General features: G+C 40.8%; 1 protein-coding gene across 2 annotated transcripts in view; it reads right to left on the minus strand.

Moving 5' to 3' along the window:
• LOC139209677 (TOX high mobility group box family member 2-like) overlaps positions 1-23,494 on the minus strand; it is a 72,876-nt gene that overhangs the window by 37,080 nt on the left and 12,302 nt on the right. The window contains exon 2 of one of the 2 annotated variants that reach the window (XM_070839480.1): positions 8,260-8,352. The exons of the other annotated variant lie outside the window; for it this stretch is intronic. Coding sequence (XP_070695581.1) covers positions 8,260-8,352 — 93 coding nt within the window. The remainder of the gene's footprint in view (positions 1-8,259; positions 8,353-23,494) is intronic. 2 annotated transcript variants of the gene reach the window in all.

Genomic DNA, 23,494 nt, shown 5'->3' on the forward strand with positions numbered 1-23,494 from the left:
TGATGTCTGGTGTGTTGGTGAGCTAAACCCTCAAAGAATTCCCCATTGAGATCAGCTTTGAGTGGGCTACAAATGAAGAAAAAACAACACAGATTCTGTTTTTAGCTGCAGAGAAAATGAGATTCTGCCCCACAAATGGCTCAGTAACTGAACCTGAGCAGTGTCAAGGTGACTGAGAAACTGCTACCATGTTAAGAAGAGCTGTATTGTGAAAATGCCCTTGGCTTGCAAAGCTTTGTCATACCACACTCGCAGCAAATGGAACAAACCCTGACAGGACTGGATAATAACACACACACACACTCAAACTCACACAAAACCCAATGTGTCAAATAAAGCCTACTTTTTGTTGAGGTCATCCTTTGTGATATCAGTGCACAGAAGACAGCAGAGACAACATGATCAAACTAGACAGCATTCAATGTCAAATTCCTTAGATGTAAAGATACGGGGGCCCTTTTCATTTGGGGTGGTCTGCTTTGTGCCTATGGAGAAAAGCAACCACGGGCTTCAAAGATAAACACAAGCTGGATGTGAGTGAACACAAATGGATCATAAGATATACCTGCTCAAAACAATGCCCAACTAGATAGACTAATGGACGGAAATGGGCAGAATTCCTGGGGGTGAAATCTAATATCTACACTGGTGGAGGGGAAAAGTCGAAGTAGCTGAATGAGCATGTGAGTGGGGAGAAAGAGAAATTACTGTACATTATTGCTGGAGAAAGGCCGGGGGAATGAGCGCCTGCCTCAGGGCAATGGTTGGTTAACGATGCATATCATGGAAGCCCTTGTGAGGATTCACTTGGTTATTCTAATGATTACATTTACATTCAACCGCATACGCAAACATGAAACTGAGACAAGCGCTTGCATTTAAGCCTCATTCACACCTCCCAAGATTAAACCTTACAACAGCAGCAAAAACTACATGTTTATTTCAAGCAAAAGTGAATGCTGACTAATTGTTCAACTCTACATGCTGGAGATAAAGATACTAATTTGCCTAATGAAGCATGGCGCCGTCTATCACCTGACAGTAAGAAGTGACTGCAGCTCACTGAGAGGGCCACAGGGATATCCACCTTGGTGACATATGCGCAATAAACTCTTCATTCCTCACATGAAAGCCCCTCGCCTTCATCTAACTGAGCAATTTCCTTCCATTGAAATCCACTTTGATATCACTGGTGACGCAAAGCCATTTGGAGAGCCTAAGATTAAGATTCTCTCGGTTTAAAAGAGCGCTGTCACAGAATAACACAATTTTTTAACACCATAAATGCAGCCAGATCATGTATTTCAGCTTATTTTGCAAACTGAATTCTTTGAGTGCAAAGCCCTATTGCATCTTTCTTTCAGCTCTAAAGGAAGCAATGAGGTCAGACAGAGCTCATTTTCACCAATTACATCTGTGATATAATATTCACCAAAAAGGCCAAAGACAGCCTAGAAAGGTCAGCCATTTTGTTCTTCAACATGGCTGCCCATATATTGCAATGTAAAGCTGTTTCCCCCTGCTCTTCTCTCGATAGCTCTCCTTTCCACTGCCTCACTCTCCCACTTAAAATGCCAATTTATCCTCGGCTCAATGCTATCAGCTCTGCCATTACTCCACATTTACTGCAGAAATCATCTTCTCTTTCTGTGTTGTTCCCTTTCTCTTCATTTTCTTCCTCTTCCTCTTTTCACTAACTCCCTCCATCTTTCTCTTTCCTCTCCCCTTATCTTTGAACCGTTTCTTCCTCTTCTATATTTTTCCGTCCTTTCTGCTCTCTCTCCCTCCCTCTGTTGCCTTTCCCACGTTCTCATCGTCCCCACCTCTCCCTGTGTTACAACCTCCCTCTACTTCTCCATCTCCCTCCTTACCCCTCTTCCCTCTCTTTCTTCAGTGGGCCTTGGCATCGCTCTCTCATCGGCAGTCTAATTGGGCATTCTGCCTGAGACAAGGGCCTCATTAAGCAGTAATTACACACATGTTGTTTTCGGCAAACATCTCTATTTGGATTGCTTTGCATGGTAATTGTTCAGCAGGGACCACTGCTCGCGATGTTTCCCTCCGTGACACACGTGGTGCTGGGAGAGAGGAATGAAAACATGGAGAAGAGGGATAGAGAGTGAGGGAGGGGTAGAGAGAGATAGAGAGGGGGATGTGAGAATAGAGAAAATAATAATAGGCTGTGGAAGGGAGACAAATTGAGAAATAAAGAATGCATACATGAGAGAGAAGGAGGATGAGAGTAACAGAGAGGCAGAATAGCGAAAGACTAAAAGGATGGAGGCGATGCTGAGGCAGTAAATGGAGAAAGACAATGAATAAATGACACAGAAAATGTAGACAGATTCAGTGTGAGAAGAAAATGAGGTGGAGAAGCAGAGAGAGAGAATGAAAAAGACACAGAGAGTGAGTAAATGAGGAAGAAAAGTGGGAAAGTAAAGACAGTGAAAGAGAGAGGTAGAGAGAGAGAGTGAGTCCCAGAACTAGGTCATGCCTCGCAATCATCGACAAAGCTGAGCGTTTCAAAAATAATGAAGCCACAAGGTGGAAGTAATGCTAACTAGCATATCCAGGGAAAACATGTAATATTTACACAGTGCTAATGGTGCAATACAATGCTGGGATCTTTTCATCTTGGAGTGCATCGGTGAGACGGATGATGGCAGGATTGGAGGCAAAATTACAGACTCCATTGAAGATTGGTTTTGATTGATGGACAGTTCATATAAGCTCCTCATAAAGCCTTCTCTGCAACATCTGTTTGTGAAGGGGGTGGAGCGGAGATGAACTGCGTGTGTGCCTGTGTAATGCCATGACTGTCCAATCATTAGAGAGAAAAATTACCTCGTAATGATGAGAAAAAATACTTCATTTTGAAAGCTAAGAGGCAAAATACAATAATATTTTCCATAACTTACATGGGTGGACTAATATAAAAAATTAAACAACAAATCAGATTTATCTGTATAACATTTTATTACAAGCTAGTCTCAAAGGGCTTTACTTGTGGTGGACGGTAAGTAATTACATTTGTTCAAGTGCTGTGCTTCAATAAAAGTTTGATGTTAGACTATTTCCGCTTTAGCCCATTTAGTTCTTCTTTTCAGAGGTAAATATTGCACTTTTAACTCCACTGTTTTCATTTAACAGCTACAGATACTGGTTTCTTTATTGCAGATTAAGATTTTACACACAACACATATCATCATCTTAGAAAATATTATCATTACAGATTAAACTACAGAAAAGCAAAATACTTCATAATCTATCTTTACCAGCTGCAACATTAAAATGCGGTTTATAAGATATTAATATATAATATTGCATTAATATTAATAATCCAATTATATAAATAACGCTCAGTCCGAAAAAAGGGTCCAAGACAATTCTTACAGTATTCTTACATTGTGAAAGTACTTCCTTTACTTCAGTAAATTATCTTACATCTTCCACCACTTGGCTTTACTGCAGTATCATATACCATTTTACAGTTCACGCAGTATGATATATGATATAACAAGATTTAAAGTAAAATAGGGAAGAATTTTACTTTCACCCAATCAACACACATTGCAACATCTCTAAAAGTGTAAGAAAAAACATACAGTATCACACTAAAGAACAACCACAACAAACTTTTAGAACTTTTCAATTTATAAAAGGGAATCTATAAGCAGAATGTGTAATACTTGTGACTTTAAAAGCCTTTGCCGGTACACCAAGTCTCTAAAAATAATTCTCTCACCGAGCGGAATTAATAAGCCCAGAACAGTACACAGCTATTCTGTGAAGAAAGGGGTGTGGTGGTGGTGGTGGTGGTGGTGGGGGGGGACTCATGCAATATGTATGCCTGTTTGAGCACCCTTCTTCCTCATCTTCCCCCTCTTCTCTTTATTTCTCTTTTTACATTTCTCTCTCCCCCTCGTCCTCTGTTCAATTAAGCTGTAGGAGAGACCTAACAAACCTCAACCTGAGACAATGTGCCACTGAATTTTGATGTTGCCCAACTTGTCACTGCTGGTTCAAAGCCAGGATGAGACAGACAGACAGAAAGACACACTTGTGTGCACACAAACACGCATACACACACACACACACACACACACACACACACACACACACACGCACACACACACACACACACACACACTTAAAAACAGAGGCAGAGTGAAAGAAGACAAAGAGGTTGGGAGGCAGAAACAGACAGAACGGAAAGAAAGAACGAAGGAAAGAAAGCGAACAAGCAAGCAAGCCACGGTAGATAGATTTCATAGTTGCATTGGAGGAGGAGAGAGAAAAAGGGAGAGAGAAGAGACTATAGTAACAATTCTGGTGTTGTACCACGCCCCAAGCAAACAATGAACATGGGCAAACAATGAACATGGCACACACACATGCACACATATACACAAACACACACACACAAAGCCCATAAAAAGCGCAGCCTGTGGCCATGGCGACACATGCTCTGTTGTCGTTAGATAAGGGAAACAGGGCCTCTTCCTGGGTGTGAGAGTTTGATCCCCCACACACACGCACACATGACATGTGCATATTCAGCTGCAGCAGCACCGGGGTCACATCCACCAACGCCGAGCATCTTATGTATCCTCACCTTTATCAGCTCCATGGTTTATTTTCATATGCAAAACCCAGGCTATGTTTATCTGGACACACTGTGCTCGGGTCAGTGGACCACATAGACCGTATGATCAGATATCGACAAGATACATGGAGCACTTCCCCGTATCTTTCACAGGGATTTTGATGGAATTCAGTTTGGAATTTGCTTGGCCTCGAGCCATCTTAGAAAGTATTTAGTTAAGTTTAGTTTCCTCAAAGGCCTGTTTCAAAAGTGTTACTATCTATGTTACCTCTCCATTCGATTCTGTTAGAGAATTTTTGTTTTTTTTGTCAGTGATGGTCAAATCCATCATCTCACACAAAATGCATCAAATCTTTTTGTTATCATTACGTCTAAAGCATATCACAACGAAACAATACACAAAACACTGCCCATCCCATCAGAAACAGCCTGGACAAAAAAAAAAAAAGAGAAAACTTCGAACCGCTTCCGGCTTCACCTATACCTTGTGATGTGTAAAAATAAAGAAGCAGGCTGAAGCTCTCATTCATCCACTTTCTGTTCCACTGGAGCAACCACAAAACAGAACCAACAGTCAACAGCAAAGATGGGAGGGGAGATTGAGGAGAAAAGCTGTGTGTGTGTGTGTGTGTGTGTGTGTGTGGGTAGAGGCCAGGTGGTGTGGTGCTAAATAAGGTTTTGTTTCCACTGTGAACTTTGGTTCACAGTGAGTTAGTGAGTACACGGGAGGATAAAAATCCAAACAGTGATGATGATGCACGTTAACTCACAACGCTTTCACAGCAATTGCAGGTCTAAAGCTTTAAGAATGTTTAACAAAAATCAGCTTTTTTATCTTTATTTTCCTGTGTTTTTCCTTTTCTATCATCAAAATAATTGAATAAAGCAATCATTACTAATAATAATGATGATGCTATGACTTCTGTTCTAAATGCAGGCACTCGAGGCAAATAAAAAAAGTCTATCTTAGGATGCTGTGTGAAATTACAGCTTACAATAGTAACTTTATATTTGTGGTTACACATGCCAATAATAAAAAACAATTTACAAAATCAGAACTTTATCAGAAATTGTGTAAGATGGCATCAGTAAACAACACACAGCTGGCTCAAGTTTACCGACCTGCCAAGTCTGTGATTGTTTCATACCAAAAGATATCACACCAGATGAAAAACATCCACACTGCTTTTTAGGAAAAAAGTTTTACTTTGAATTTTTATCTACTACTTTCTGTGGATTAAAAGGTGTTCAAGCAATACATTTTGATTTCATTGACTTTAGACTTTTTCTTTATTTGATCCCCCATAGGGGGAAATTTTCAAATTGGGGCAAATTCATGAATCCTGTCACTCTAAAACTCTTCTTTCGCACTCCTGTCCCTGTTATTTTATGAAGTCATGAGGAATTATGACCCAACTCTACAGTTCCTCTCACTGAGTGTTTTAGAATCATTCAGCTCACTGTTTTGGTTTTCTGGTCTGCACCTTTGCAATTCTGGTTCATTCTCACTACTCTCATCTGTGTTGCCCTGCCCACTAAATGGCAGACAGATAAAGTTAGTGACAAGTGGTGAGCATAGTGAAGATGAAAACAGAGCCAAAAGTAGAGTAAATATTAGAATTAATTTACAAGGTGGCCAGAAAACATGACTCCAAATGAATGCTAATGTTGCTCAACATCTGTTGGATGTATAAATACTTTGTCAAAAGATTATTAAATAAACGTAAGAGGTGACAATATCAGTATTGTGTTTTTAGCTTATTTTTGCTACCGCCAAGTGGATAAAAACTCAGTTATTGCATATATAAATTCAATCTATCCAAAGCTATAAGCCATCGTATTGCTTGATAGTGTATCATCAGTATAGCAAGTCTGTCTGAGAAGTAACCGAAAAAAAAAAAAACAACAAACAAGTGCAAAAGAGGTCATGAACATGAAGTGTGCCAAGTGCAAGTGCATGTGCAAACACACAACAGAAAAAAATTATGTCAGACCAAAGTGCCACCCACACCGCCTCCCTCATCCTGCCACGGTGGCCTTCAACTGCCTGCCTGCTAACCAGTGCTGGGAAACACCTTTTTAGCATCAAGCATAGCAGTGTCACACTCAATTAGCAACTAGCCCTAACAGGCCTAACAGGTGCAGTACTTACAGTAACAACATGGCTGCTACTAAGAGGAAAGTAGTTAACCCACCAGTCTACCTGACACTTACACGGTAAGAGAAAGTGCGTTTGTGCTTGTTTCTCTCTCTCTGTGTACAATATGTGTGTCCATACAGTAAGTGCAGGGCTCTGCGTGAGCCTTTGTCAGTGAGGTTTCTTTGGCAGCAGGAGAGGATGCAGAGCACAAGCCACTTTTAACTGACTGGGGTAAACAGCGATGAGAGAAGATAAAGGCCAGAGTGAATGTCACATTACCCCAGCCCTTTGCCTCTGCTCACCGCAGCATCAGATAACTGCAGCAGGAAAAAAAAGTCTGGTTTCCTCTAGCATATAATTGGTTATCTTATTGCAATCTACTGCTCTCTTGCCTCTGCACAGAATAAAGTATGAAGGAGCAAAGAGAGAGGAAGAAAAAAAGCTGAAGCCTGACTGTTCTGGCGGTGACGAAAATAAATCATTACGAGTATAAGGAACACATCAGTCTATTTCTATGTGTGTCGTCTTTGTTGGGAGACACACAGAAGGTTTTGGCTATGTTGTATTTGGTCTCATACATGTACAAACACAGCATGGACTTAAATGTGCACCACAGAGCTTACAGTTACAAAAGGTGGGAGGGAAGTGCTGTAATTGTTGAATTACTGTTACTGATAATCAGGTTGTGGTGTCAAATAACAAACGATTATGGCATTATGTGCAGTTACACGCACAGATATCAACACAAAAACACCACAGTTTTACAGTTTTCTCAACGGGGAAGTTTGCTATATTATTACCAACAATATCAGATCAGTCCAATAGATTACCAGTGAATCTTTAACAAAAGATATGAAATTCACAGGTAGTAGCATCAGAACATGCTTCTTGAGGAAAGATGTTATGTGTTACTATGTTACATTTATGTTACATTTTAGGAACTATATGCATCTTCTCTGTAAAATAATTTTGTTTTGCAGTCATTCATTCATCATTAAATAAAAAAGTTTATAACTCTAAATATGTCAAAGGTGTTTCCGATTCAGGCTAAATTTGTTTCTGTTGATGCCCACACAGTGTGACCTGACTTAAACAGCTACAGAGATATATTTTGCCCTTTGCATGTTTTCACATATGCTGCTGCAATTAAGAAACAGAACTCCTAACATCACCTTCAAATTCTAGTAAGTATGCCTGTTTTAGAATGCAAATGCATGCTGTATTTGTGTTCTGGGTTTGAGAATATAAATTATCGAGTCTTTAATGTGTTCACACATGTATGCGCAAAACATGGACAGTATGTACATATGTGTTCTGGTAGGGATTTTCATGAGGTTAAGTAAATAGGTCTCTCTGTAAAGAGAGATTTCTTCCCAATTAGATATCCCAAGTTTGGAGCCTCCAAAATACCACTGGGCCCAGGTCAGTACCTAGAGGTACAGCTTTCTAGATAATTTGGCTAAAACACACAGAGGAGGTTTCAGAAATTGGAGGCTTGGCTACTGTATCTCACCACAGCAGTGGGCAGTCTTTTCCTAGCTGGATTGATGCCTGGGGGGTGGGCAGTGTGGAGCCTAACCCCTCGTTCACCCACACTGTACCGGGCCTGTGGTTAGAGAGAGACAGCAGGGAGAAGAGAAGAGACAGAGAAGACAAAAGTGGGGAAGGAAATGAGATGGTGGGGCTTTAGTTTGCGAGATACAAGCAGGGCATTTGTAAAGGAACATGTCAAGGGCCCCCCCTCCCTCATGAACCTTCCCCTCCTTCTCCCTTTCTGAGGTTGCTCTGCTCTTCCCCTCATGCCCAACACACGCGTGCAAGGGGGGAGGAGTAATGACATGAGACTTACACAGTGACTCTGCGCAGCACCATGCTAGGGGAAGAATGGAGGTTAATGAGCTGACATCCCCTCCACCCCGAACACGCCTCCTCCCCATGCCCACCTCCCTACTCTCTTACACACACTGACAAGCATATACACAAACCCCCTGCAAGACGGTGGGGCTGAACGCTGGCACTGAGCCAAGGATCTAGAGACTAAAGGAGCATCATGGAGCAACGAGTGGATTTACACTGTCTCCATGTACATCAAATACAGTTCACAGCAATCGTTGGGTTATGAACAGCTATGAGAGCAATCTAATATAACCTACATTATACATATGAACTGTAAACATCAGCTCACATAATCAAAAGCACATAACATAGTACATTTGGCCCCATGAGGCTGAAATACACCAGACGACAAAAATCTTGGATGGTTGAAAAATGTTAGGGGCAAAAAGTGCAGTACACTTTCAGTTTTAGTGTACTTTATAAGGCTGACTGAAACACCCTCATTAGGTTTAGATGTATTCTGTCATCAACTGAAGTGTTGGAGAAGTGGAACTTTTGACCTGTTGGTGGACCTGATGGCAAGTAAGAGAATAACCAAAGTCATAAGTAGTCATCGTCTGTGGACCATGAACATCTCTGAACTAAAATAATTTTTCAAAAGCCTGCCAACAGTCAGATGGACGGAGCGACGAGCATTGTCATCTCTAATGTCATGCTGCTAGGATGGCTGAAAAAACTGTCCACAAGTGTCAGCATCTTACTAAACACTACACAATTATGCACAACCGTTGTCTTGTTGAGAACACACAGCTCTTGCACCTAGACCACAGACCACCAGTTTAACACATCATGCTATTATAGTACATACAGTGCTGTGAATAGCCAATCAGACCTTGAGATGCTCCCCCATTTCTTAGTTGTCACGTGGTAGTATGTGGGTGTATAACATGTTAAATAAAACCTACGTGGCCTTCAAGTTGCATCACCAGAAAACTAACATGTAAAGGTGACAGTTTTAAACGGATATGATGCATGCATAGATATACATATATATATATATATATATATATATATATATGTATACATATATATATATATATAAAAGATAGACAGGCAAAAAAGGAGGAAAGGTTTTGAAAACCTTTCAGCAGATTAAAACTTAGTTGAATGCAAATGAATATAAACAAATGGCATTTGCATGAGTTGATCAGAGGTTAAATAAACAGATGCAGTACAGGTGCAGTAAACACTGACAGGAGGCAGGTTTATTAGTTTGCTGATGATACATCCCAAGACTGCTGGTTTAATCCATATATAACATAACCCCTTGTTATTCATATACTGTAGCTCCATACTAGCCTGCTGCTCGCCTGCTTGACAGCTCCATTGCACCTGGATGCTAACATCTAAGCTACAAGCTTTCAAAACTGTAGTTAAAAATACTTACCTTTTTTTTTTTTTTTTTTTTTTAAATATAATTTATCCTACTGTATTAGCTGATGTCCCTTAATCACCTCAAATAAAACGAGTAAAAAATGTAGAAAGCATTTGGATAAAATAACAAAATAAAAGAACATTACCAAAAGCAGAAATAGACTTGATAATGGTGCAGTGAAACACATTTACAGAGCTGCAAAACAATGGAAGACGGATGGTTAGTCATTAGTGCCCATTGTGAATCTTTCCAGTGAGTAATTTGTGGGGTGGCTTGTGCATTTTTAATATTCTTAAACTGAAGAGCCCTAAGAACACAAACTCCATGAAATAATAACAGGCATTTCACCTTAGCACTATCTGAGCCTCTCAATTATTTACCACTAATGAATTGCCTCGGGCAAAATTCTTCCTAAGTACAATATCAACCATCCCAGAGAGGCTGAATCAGCTCGCTCAAATATTTAAATACATTTGCTCAATTATGCTCACTGTCCCTAATATTAAAGAGACAAGGATGTACAAGCTCTCATCTCCCCACTGTCTAATATGCTCTCTGTTCAGCCTGGATATTTCAAGAAAAACCTCACCTGCACAACAACTCTTACAATGATTACCTGATAAAACATTTTCATAGAAAAATCAATAATGAGCTTCTTGACTTTTTCTCTGTTTTTGCATCTGTGGTGTGGGAAGATACAAAAAAAGGATGTGTTGTTGTGCTGTCTAGCCTCAGTAGCACAACAGTACTGCAGGCCAGTTGCCAGGCATCCACCAGGCTTTCCACTTTGCAGGCTCACATGCCACCTAGAATATCTTGTTGTTGCCACATGGCTGATGAGCCTTCAGAGGCCTGAGGGAGCCTGAGAACAGAGTGTGGGGCATCACACCACCAGCTCTCAAGACAGGTAACCAGCTGGTAGGAGGAGGATGGAAATGAGCGGGAAGAACATGATATGGTACCACGTCAAAAAAAAAAAACCCACAATACCAGTGGTGCAGTTGTGCGAGTGATGAAGCCATCAAACACAAACAGCCTGAGTGCAACTCCTCAGCTGCCTTTGTATTTAAAAACAAAGTCCCTGCTAAGTGCAGAAAAATGTGGAATAACCTTAACAATACAGACTCACCACCTAAGTGAATGTAAATAGATTCTACCATCTGTTAGCTTCATCTATAGGCGACAATCTCAACTGGGTTAAAAGTGTGTACATGTGTGCCTTTGTGTACTAATTTTGCTTTAGCCATTGCTTATTATGCTCCTATTTATTCCTTATGGAAGTGAAAACACATACCCAGACAAACTGTTGTTTCTCTTGTTTATTTAATGAAGTATGGAAAACATGACACACAGATAAATGTGCAATTGAGATAGGAGAAACAAAAAAAGGTAGAGGTGTGATATGTGACATGTGAACGGGTTTACATGGTTTTTGGACATTCTCCATATAAAAAAAAACATATTTCACATGTGAAAACATGATAAACAAATGTTTTTTCCCAAGAGCTTGTTAGTTTTTTACTTATTTACTGTCTAACCATAGATAAGCTACAGATGAGTATAGGCACAAAGCCGAATGTAATAAAAGTGCTGCAGTCATAGAATACTGTGTCTGTTTCTTGGTTTTATATTCAGTGTGCTTGAGCAATGTGCAAGTGTTTATAAATGTGCATATTTTATATCTGCAGTCCACTCAGAGTAACAAACTGAGCGTTCGGCTCTATTTTGATGATCGACATTATTATCACCATTCACTCTGAAAAAATTCACAACCATGATCCTTCCACTGCGTAACAAAGCAGTTCGGGCCTGACTAGCTTTAGTCAATTCCATACTATCCAGATGTAATCATCAGTCTTTGGCTGTAACTACACCAGAGAGAAATTTAAGTGCAAAGGATCCCGTTCCTAGACAGCTGGTAGTTGTAAATTCCTATCAGGGAATAAAAAACAGGGAGGGAGGGAGAGAGTTTGAAAGAAAACATATACTATTTTCATTTCAACTGCTTTAGGGATTAAGGCTCGGGGCTCTAGAAAAAATGCATTAAAATAATCCACCATTTGCATGTTTTATCTCACAAAGGAGACTCACATAGACACACATACACACCAACCCCCCACTCTCCCTCCCTACTCCCTTCTTCTCCTCCTTCCCCTCCCCCATTCTGGGTGAGCACAGACACACACACGCTCATACACACCTCACACATATACACACTGTCATCATTAAACACACACACACACACACACACACACACATCGAGATCAACCTGCTGCCATCTGCTCTACGCACGCTGTACAATCCTCGCAGAATACATTATTCACTACAATACATCACATCACATTCCCTCAATGTCATAGCCTTGTGCAGGAGAAGAGTCAGAGAGAGGGAATGGAGGGGAGCGAAGAGCAAAACAGCTATTGTACTCTGAAGAGAGAGAGGAGATTTGACCTGGTACCACCGAACAGTGGTAGAGAAAATTAAAGACAGTTTGATTTGGCTTTTAGATGAAACAAGGTTGTCAGTGAAGCTTGTTCCAGTTACAGCTAGCAGGCTAGATTAAAAATCCTGACAAGGAGAACACTGAAAGTATAAAAGTGACAGACAGACAGACGGACAGATGTGACAGAATTGGCAGTAGAACTTATTGTCATCCACCAAAGCATGTTTGGTGCTGTGTGCTGTTTTCAAGTGTTAAACGATAAGGTTTGTTACTTTATATTTCAGTAAGTTAGTAAGTCAACAATCCAATGAAATGACCAAAATCATCAATGTGTTCGTCCATCTCTCAACACTTTCTAACCTCCCTGACCTATCTGGGGCACTCAGCCATACTGTTTGTACCTACAGAAAGTGCCAATTAAAAATTATTTAAATAATTTAAAAATAGGTCACAAATATAGTTTCTTTTAGGGCTGGGTAATATATTGATTACATTCTAGATATCTGTGTATCAATTAATGTGCGATATGGCAGGTGACCATATCGTCATATTCGAGTTGTTGGCGTCTCCGCTGGTTGCAGGCCACTTCAGGGAAAAAAAATCTTAAAGAAAAGAAAGCTTTATTCGAAACAGTTAATCATGTGATCTTGTCTGTTACTGTACCCGCGACCTTTGGCTCTCCACCTCTGAACTGTAATTTGGGACCTCCCATTGTTTTAGGCAATTAATTGACTTAGGCCTGATTCGTAGCTGCTAACTAGCTTCTCACAGTCTGGACCAGCGCTGAGTAGAGCTTTACTAGAGTACAAGAAGACGTCGCAGTAATGTTACATGAACAGGGACTGTTTATTTCTTTTTTGTGGCAACGTTTAGGTACTTCTCTCACACACCAGGAGAGACTCACTTTCACAACAAACCCACTAGAGTTACACACAGAGCTTACCCACAAGGCCACCTTCCTTACAGAGGGAGGCTTGGCCAGTAACACAGAAGTGCAGCTAGGCTGCGGGTGTGATAGCCAGAGCTGGAAAAAGTGCTCATTACTTAAACAAAAGTGCCAGTACCCCACTTTGAAACTACTCAAAGTCTTGCATTCTAAATCATACTGAGATAAATGTGTGTAAGGATATGTAGTTAAAGCACTCGTTGAAATGGTCCCTGTCTGTGTTTTACTATTATATAATGTTACTGAATTAATCATTATTTTGGGATTAAATTAATCGCTGGACGGGAAGAAGATAAAAAAAAATGACATTGCACATACAGAAAGGCAACATACAGGTTAAAAACTATCCTCACCCTCAAAAAATGTGACAGCGTTCGATGAGATTCGAAGAGAAGAGATAATTACAGCACCAAGATGGTGTGGCATCTTTATGTGTTTTTAGCTTTGTTAATGAAGGGCTATCGCACAGAGTACTAACCTATATCAGGTATTGGCTACAGGTGATAAATTATTTGTTGGTTTTGGCCTTTTCATGGGAAATCAGAAAAAAATAGTAAACAGCTCTAGCCAGTAGTTAATGTACTGTATTTCACTACTTTTTTAATACACCATTGTAGGTATCATCTACTTTGCTCTGTTTATGTATGTGCTCACTGAATTGAATTTGAATAAAAGAAAATCATTCAAAAGAAGAATATATTTCTGCTAGCTTTGTTTACATGTTCCCTGTTCTGTCTTGTGTGCATAGCAAACACATGTGTGTACGTGTGTCACCATTGTGCGGTGGTGGCAGTGCAGAGGGAGTGAACAGCTGGCAGGCCCACACTTGACTACATATTGACCTGCTTTGCATTCACCTGTTATTCAGCCGAACCTAATGTTTCCACTTGGCTCTGCTGCAGCTGAGCTGCAATTAACCTCACTGTGAGAGCACGGCATGCAAGTCTTAAGTAATTTGTCAGAGTAGTTTGTCGAACTTTGCTGAGTGTCATTCTACCTAATCCTGTGAAATGAACAGTTTTTTTTACTTACATTTTCACACTTTGAAAAAAAAGAAAGTTTTGCCAAAAGATTTTTGACTCCATAAAGAGCCTAGATTACTACTAAAGTGTTTTTTTTTACCCTATTTTCAATAGGGTGCAGGTGATCTCCTGACTGTCAGTAATTTCCCTGTGAAAATGTCATTTACTTGTCTAAACACACCATTTGAATGAGAGAAAGCAGTGCTGCATCAGATGCTTCCTTTCTCTCTACTCCACTCCTCTTCGCCTCCTCTGGCTTTTTCCCACCCTCCATGTCCCCCCCCTCCCTCCTCTTTTTCACAGATGCTCTCTCGGCTCTTGTCTGTGTTTGGGCTGCGACTGCGAGGGGTCACCGCCTGCCTTGTTCTCACACGTGGAGCTCTGAGCCAGTGTGTGTTTGTACGTGTGTGTGTGAAAGAGAGAGAGAGACAGCACACACTCTGTGTGCTGTGTCTGTGGATGATTATATGAATGAGTGTGTGCAAAAATGTCAAAAAAGAGGTGTCTAAGTGTGAATTTATCCAAATGTCTATGCAGTTGAGCCTGAGTGCCTTTCCCACTGAGTGTGTTTCAAAGTGTTTGAGTGTGTATCTGTGTGTGTGTGTGTGTGTGTGTGTGTGTGTGCACGTGTGCGTGTGCGTGTGTCTTGCTAGCTCAGTGCCAGGTCTCTCTAATGAGTCTGTCAGGCGCTGTTAGCGACGGCGTGCTCCCCTGGCTCAGCGCACTCCTACAGACACACTGTGATTAGCCGGGCCAACGGCACGCCACCGGGCCAGATTAAACACTCACCACGCCGCCAGGGAACACACACACACACGCACGTACACACACACACTTAGCACAGCAGACATTAGAACAAGCACAAGCACCACACACACACAGACGTACTTAGACACACACAGCTTCATCATCATCGTGCCTATTAGCCTGCTCTGATACAGTAACACGTACTTGCCCTCCAGAGCCAGGTGTTGATGCTGCTGGGATTGAAAATGAATGTGAAACATAAACATAATACAAGCCATCTAAAAATGCTAATATTTCTTTACTCTGTCTGCCTTTATTGAATTGAAGTTATTGCCTTTATTTATCCTGTCTGCCGCTAATCTTGAACATCACTCAGAATTAAGGCCACCCTTCCGGCTCCAACAGCTTTCAACATCTTCATTAAAGCGACATGATTCACTAATTACAGGTAATTACCCTTTAATGGGCAGCCCAGATGAATGAGCAGATATGCAGAGAGGGGGCAGTCCTGAGGACATGTCATTTTTCATTCCTTAAGGGCCAAGAGGAGAATCTGAGTGGGTGTTGCAGCTTGACCATCAGCTTACACTTGGTGGTCTGCTTAAAAACTGGCTTGACCATCACTTCCTTCAAGCACTGGTCACTGGTGGACGTACAGGGGGACCCATGGGCGATCCTATGCATATTGTTGCAAGAGTGCCCTCTTGGATGCCCCTATGGTAAATCAAGCATGGTTAACTGAACTCTACATTGGTCCAAGGTGCAAGAAAACGATAAAGTTCTCTCTAAGGTTGCTTCCCAGTGGAGAAAACGTGACGAAGTGCCCTGTAGAGTTTGGAACTGTTGCACCATAAGTGCATCACAGCTTTCTGTGCACTAGTGCCCTACCATATGCAACTGGTGCCTTTACATTTTGTTTGCTCCTGGCTCTGACAGCCTGATTCCACCACTGTTTTTAGACATAACCTGGTATACAGGATACAGAGTATTGACTATTGGAACTACATGGATAAATACTGGGCTGTCTCTGTTTCCACAAATCACAATACTCCAATCACTAACTCATACTTGCAAGTCAGTTTTCTCAGACCTTTTGGTTTGTAACCCCATAGTATAAAGCAGCGGTCCCCAACCTTTTTTGCACCACGGACCGGCCTTCAAGGTGTGGGGAATAAATACGACGAAATAAAATGATTGCCTCGTTTGCTAGCTTGTCGCCACATATTATGCAGAGCAGGCTTGGCGCGTGAGAATCACCTGTGGCGATAAATCCGTATTTTAAGTAGGACTCCTGAGATTGTCTTTTAAATGCATCTTTCTTTTTCTTGGAAGTCGTAGGCTCTTCTTCTTCTGTCTCCTCATTGGGCCTTTTCCCCTTTCCAAAGAAGTTTTCCAAAGATGTTTGTTTTTTACTCATTGTTGCTAGCTTGAGGGCTTAACTGGGGTAACATATCACGTGACCGAGACGAGCGTCTTGACCTTTCTTAACCTGTGTCAACAGACACAGACGCACAGACGGATGTGATTGGGAGAGAATCCGGTCATTTTTCAAAATAAAGCATCTTTCAGACTCTGATCAGCAAAAAAAAAATTTTTTTCTGACCGGACTGCATGTATAAAGTATGGTCGTAGTATCACAGGCTGCATATTTTAGTGCCCACAAGAAAATCTTTCAGTGGCTTGCATGAAAATGAGGAATAATTACATATATTTCAGCACATCCAAAGTTGCAGTTTGGCGACCCTATGAGAATTTCATATGACCATTTACACTTTATGTCCATGGCAAAGGGGTTTTGGGTTCAAATAGCATCACAAGTAACGTCCAGTGTTTATTCCCTTGGCATTCTGCTATAGGGAGCCTGTAGTGTTTAACACAATAGGTGCCAACATCTCAAGCTGCACTGAGTAACCTGTAATGGACCTGGGTCAGAGAAGACCCTTGACACCAGCAACAAATTTGTGTCTTTCACAGATCAACACTTAGGCAGAGCCTAACTCACACTGTTAAGACGACAGATTTGTAACATATTTAAGATGGTAATGGGTTAAAGCAGCTTTTCCAACTGTGAAGGTGTAGGAGGTGCAGACTGAACTTAAAAGAGAAGGTTGTTCATTGTTCCACTGTTGTCTCTCTCTCTCAGAAAACGAACAAGCGAAAATGAGACTGATCTAACAACTTGCCAACATTAAAGAGTGAAGTTTCTTATCTTGGGCCTGCAGAAGAAAGTCCCAACAAAAAGACACTGTGCACCAATTTTCCCCTCTTTCTGACTCTTCTCCTCCCCCTCTCTGGCTACCTCTCGTGCCAAGTGGCCTATTTTTACCCCTTCGTGCGGCATCTCAGGGTTTTCCTTGTCACCACCATGTTTCCTGTCATCAGTGTGTAGGTACGGTTGAACGGTGCAGTTACTGAAAAGGCCCTGACATTCTCTGTCTAACTGTCTCTCTCAGATGTGGTCACAGATCTTTGCCTTCATATCCAAAGTTGTGTAACCTTTTACACCTCATAGTTCAATCATTTAAGAAATAGCTTCCTCTATGTTATATGTTGCGTTAACATACTAAATCAGAAATATTGGAAATGTTTCTTTGTTCATTTCCTTCTGTTTACGTGCCTTTAATCCAGCCCTCTCAGGATTATAATAATTACAGAAATAACCCTTTGTTTACAATACACTAATCCAATCACCACGCTAAAGTTCATTCAATTTGTGCCCTGACAGTGACCCTCCCTCCTTCAACCCTTACCCTCCACATCTAAAGCATATTAATCATGATGCCATATGGCCCAACACAACACTGCATCTTTTCTCTAGCTGAAATGTGCAGAATGTGATATACTGTACTGTGTGGCACAATGGAGTAATTGTGTTTTGTCCCTAGAGGCAAAGTATGAGCTGGAAGAGGAGAAATATCAGCACAGGATGTATGCTCGCCAGCCTCATAGGACAATCCAGTTGTGAGTGAGGGCAGCTCGTGTGGATATAAATGAACAACTTTATTTCTAGGATGTAACTGTGTTGCCTGACCCCTATTACAGCAGGCTTTGGTGGCTTTCTTTACTGCGTAATGTCAAGCTGTATCATACGTTTTGCAGCAATTTCCGACAATATACTTTGTAATAACCTTTCTCTGTGAAGGGGAAAACAGCACTGCATATTAGCCCTATAGATTTCAAACCATCCAAAATCAGTTCCAGATGTATGTGAGAGACTAAAATTCTTTTATGAAAGATAAATATACCTTTGGACTTAAAACGATAAACAATGAAATGCCAATAGACTGCATGAAGTTAACTGTCCTCTTTGTGCGGCACCTCTCCTCAAGCATGACGCACAGTGCCTCTTTTGTTCTGCCACTCATTGCTTATGTTACTGTAGAGCACTAATGCACACAGATCGATAGCATACTTTCCATTTCAACACACTGAGCTGATGTACAGACACGCAGTTGGAATTGATCCTGTCCTGTCAACACACAGTTTTTAGTCTGTATGTCTTTTTCCTGCTGCAAAATGAATGGTCTTAAAATTAAAAGCTTATTTCACAGCATGTTCACAGTCTCATAACCCTTTGTTGCTTGATGCTGACATCTCTGTATTACACGTTGCATTGCTGATGATGATGATGTAAGGCAGGGTGGGTGGGAGACGGAGCAATAACATAGACACACAACAACATATCAAGATCAAAACAGAACATCTGGCCCATTCACATGAATCAAATTTAAAAATGTTCTGTCACCTCCAAATGCCTTCTCTTGCACATTGTAGACCTTTTATGATTGGGTAAAATAAACATCATGCTGGCTTAAATAGAACTATTCTGAAAATGCTGTAAAATCATAACGGCCTCCAATAAAACAATCAGACTGAAATATAAAAAAATAATTTATTTTTTTTTAAAACTAAAAACAATGCATGTCGCCTGTCGGTCTAGAACAAACAAACCCAGCAAAATCAATTTCCCCTCCCACAGGATGTCCACCGCTTGCTAGCAGGTTTTTACGACTGTGGCTGAAAGGTGCAAAAACACCAAGCATGTTTCACATAAGCAAAACTATCAATCTGCACTTTTAACAAGCTCACAGTACAAGGTGCACACAGTCTGAATATAGTCTGAAACCTTTACTGGCATCAAAGCTAAAAACAGGAACTGGCTGGTCTCACTCAAACGGGTCATTGTGTGCAATATACTATGACTGTATAAAATGAGATGACTGATTTAAGGGACACATGGACATTTTTTGTCTTAATCTTGGGCTTGCAGCACAATGCACAAGAAAATTTATTGTTTTAACTCCGGCAGGAATTCAAGGACAAATGTTTGCTTTTCTTGACAATTTTCTGTTTCGAGCAGAAACACCTTCCTGGAGTTTAACTGAAAAATGTCAAAGCATGCACATTCACAACTTGCTGCAGGCTATACATAATGTCATTAGACCTTAGACAATTAAATCTGTCTGTTAAGACCTCTGATCCTTCCTCTACATGGCTGTTTGAGGATGAAAAACAACACCAGGAAGAATCAGAATATGTTTTTTTCTCCCCCAGCTATAAATCGCATAGTGGTCCTCTAAAATGATACATTGTAGGAGGAAACTCTTTAAAATTTGCTAAGCTCTCAGCCCACACAATACAGTAGGTGCTTCTGAGACCAAGATAAAATGTTTTCAGCGATAACAATAAAACTGCTCTTCTTGGTTCGATGAACCAAACCATCAGCTTCTGAAAGGCAGAGATGGAGAGAGAAACAGAGAGCGGAGAGCACTAATCTCATTACCTTCTCTTCCTGGCATGAGAGAATATTCATCATCTGTGGCAACTGGCAGGAGGGTGACGATAGAAAAAAAAAAAAAAATTCAATCGCACATCCCACCATTTCATTTTCCATGTAATTAAATCAGTTAAATGTTATAAAAACATGTAAACTCCGTCAATGACTTTGAGCCATTTGCATTTTTAATCAGGCCAGATTAATTCTAATAAGCGAGCTGGGCTAAGGCGATGACAGAGCAGGCCTATTGTGTGTCTGTCACACTCATTTAATTCTGTCATTATGTTCCATATCCTATTATGATAATTGGCTTTTTATTCTCAATCAACAACCAGCCAAGGCTATTAAGTAATAATCTGTGACTAGTGCACTTTTAACCTTAAACATGTTAGAAGTTTGCCACATTTAAAAAAACAAGTGGCTGATAAAAGAAGGGAAAATGCAAACTGTGCAGTGTCCTGGCTTATTCAACCTAGCTACTTGCTCCAAATGAAAAATGACTGTCAAGAAGCTGCATGTTGACACTTGGCATAGGGTGTAAAACAAACACATTAGACGGAGGAAATGGGTATCACCATTTTCCCCCTGCAAGGTAACTAAGCAGAGAAGACAAATGTGTCTGATGTGTTCAGCCATTTCCTCTGCGCCCTCTCTGGGGAGCCACTCGAAAACAAAATCTCTGGAAAAACTGGCCCTGCTGTTTAATTGAAAGACACTGCAGCAAACAAATGGGGAAGTGCTAACAGATTACAGCCAGGGAGACATGCTGCAAGTCAAACGTCTTTGACAAAAAAGAGGGTGATATTGTGAGTGAAAATAGCCAACATAACATGCACAGTGCTGCAAAAACAACTGTAACTGCAAAAATCACCATCTGTCATAGTGGTTCATTAGTTCGAGACAGTTCTGGGTTTAGTTATACTGACATTTCCTTTAGGCAGTAGTGTCACTAGTGCCATGATATAATTTGATATAATTAATTTTGCTATCATGTGTGGTCACACATTTCAATAGAAGGTAAAACACATTTCTCATTCTTCCTTGCATAACAGCAAACACCAGTAGTTCCCCCCACACTGCTGTCTCAGCAGTAAGATGAGCAGGCACATGCGATGTGTTGAGTTAATGCAAAGATGTGGGACAGAGAATGCCAGTCACATCACTAGTCACCGTGCAGAACGTGTGGCTTCAAACATGTGGTCAGGGACGTTTTTTTAACCCAATCACAATGCTGCAGCGGTTAAGTACGAGACACGTCTTTGAAATGTCAAACAGAAAATGTACTTTGAGCTTTTACAGTCATTGTATTGTTAGTTTCTCACACAGGAATAAAAAAAAGTACAGACAAGAATCTGGGGAAAAAGAGATATTTTTTTGTATGAAGGATTGAAGATTCCCATTATCTCATTCAAATACAATCTAAGACGTGTGTTAGCTTTGTGGGAGGGTTAACGTGTAATTCACAAACCAGTTTCAGTTATAAACATCAGCACTCAATCTATATTAATTTTCCCTTTTTAATTCAAATGAGATATTTCTCAGCTATCGCCTGTGCTCTGTTAATTGTATAAGTAACTGAGGATAACTTACAGCCTTGTCTGAGCTAAAAACGAAGTTCCTGCACAGCACACTCATCCACACAATATAGAAACTTTTATATTTATCTGTGACATTGTCAGAAGCCAGTATAATAGTATACTAATGGAAAAAATGTCATCCATTCAATAGCTCAGAATGTACTGTAAACAATGCCAGGAAAGCAGTGGGGGCTGGGAGGGCTTTGTTCCGACAGAAGCCACCCTGATGCAATTGACGGTTGAACCTTTAATGTTAGTATTTTCTTACTGGCTGCTCTCCTCTCAACAAAATGCTTGTGCCGTCATCTCACTCATATTCTTAACTCTAAAAGTAGCCGTGGAGTGCAGCAAGCTGTCAGTGCTGATTCAGTTGGACAGGTACAGCTAGAATGTATTAATTTTCTCATACAGGAGAAAAGTGCTTTTCCAGGTTTCAATACCCTCCACTTTCCTATATCCCTGTGCATTAGTGCCCTTTTAAAACAGGCTTTTTTTTTTTTTACCTGAACAGATTTTTAAGAGTTTCTTCTCCAGTCCAAAAACAGACAGTTGCAAAAAAGCAAAGTAAGTAGGGCTTCTCAAACGGTCCAATAACACGTCTTCTGCTTTATCAAACAGAGAAAGCCACACTTTCTCAACTCTCACTCGCTAATGTTATGAGTGAGTCAGATGTCTATCCTCAGTGCACGGCCGTTTCACACTCCCACAAGTAATTTCAGTTTCAGTGCTCTAAAGACAAGATTTAATAAACCTTTTCATTTCACAGCAAGACCTTATGATAGTACCGTATGGCCTCACAATTTACATTTTACTCACTATTTATCTGTAAAGGGGACTTAATAAGTTCCCTCTTGAGTACACACAAGGTGAGCGTTACTATGGGGACGCAGAGTGCTCCGTGGCACTGAGGCCTGTTCCATTGTGGTGAGAGACAACAGCTGTCTTTACCTTTGGCAGGCAAACAGGCTCATTAAGGGCGGCCATGTTTGTTTTTGTGCCCGATACCTAGCCCTAAGCAAACACTGCCATATCTCCACTCTACAGCCCTCGCAGTCTCAACATTTCCTTCCCTATTGTGGAGGGAGGCCCTGGCACGTTGAGCCTGCTGTACATTTTCTCCCGCGAGCTCTGGCCGAGCTGCCAATGGCTTTCAAAGAATGCGTGCTTAATTGAGAAATTTAGCTGAGGTTCGAGCTGATGAAATGCTGAAATGCAGCTAGCATTCTGCTGAGATGCTATGAATATTGTGTATGTGTTAAATACATAATGTACGTCATTATTACTGCCTGATATCACATCTTGTGGTATGTCACAAGAAAGCCTTCTTTGTTTGTTGTGCCATAGACGTGATAAAGGCGTCATTATTTGGTCTGCTCACAGCTAACAGTAAAAATCTGCACTGAAAGGTTTCATTCGCATATTTTCTACTCTCTCAGCACTGTCTGTGGCTTGAGTGACAAGGCAGGTTGAATTCATAACGCTTTGACAAAAATTCCATTTAAGAGGGAAAATGGCATTGAATGTCATTCCATTACTGCAGACGGCAAACATGGGAACACTTTAACCCAGAAGGCATTCGCATTAACTTATACAAAATAGATGTTTTTTGGCTTTCCTATAATATATGTACAGTGCTGGAGTATTTTCTTAGCCACAGCATTTCAGGAGTAGTCTTCTAAAATGTACTCACTTATTTGATTTCATCCTTTTTCACCATTTGTCAAGCCCAAAGTCACAATGCATTGTGAAATGAGTTCTTAATGTGGAGTAATGAGGCTGTCATGGCAAAGCAGTCTCTGCTTGTTTGAATTTGACTCATGTCGTAGATTCAATTAAATCAGCTGAAGTCAAGCTGGCCCCAGGCCAGATTGGTAATGGGTGACCTCATTCAAACAATGCTCTGACATATTGAAACAATAAGAGGAAGGGCCTTGAGTCAGTTGCAAAAGCAAACTCCACTCAAAC

The sequence above is a fragment of the Pempheris klunzingeri genome, chromosome 11 (assembly GCF_042242105.1).
Source record: "Pempheris klunzingeri isolate RE-2024b chromosome 11, fPemKlu1.hap1, whole genome shotgun sequence".
In the NCBI taxonomy this organism is placed as follows: domain Eukaryota; kingdom Metazoa; phylum Chordata; class Actinopteri; order Acropomatiformes; family Pempheridae; genus Pempheris; species Pempheris klunzingeri.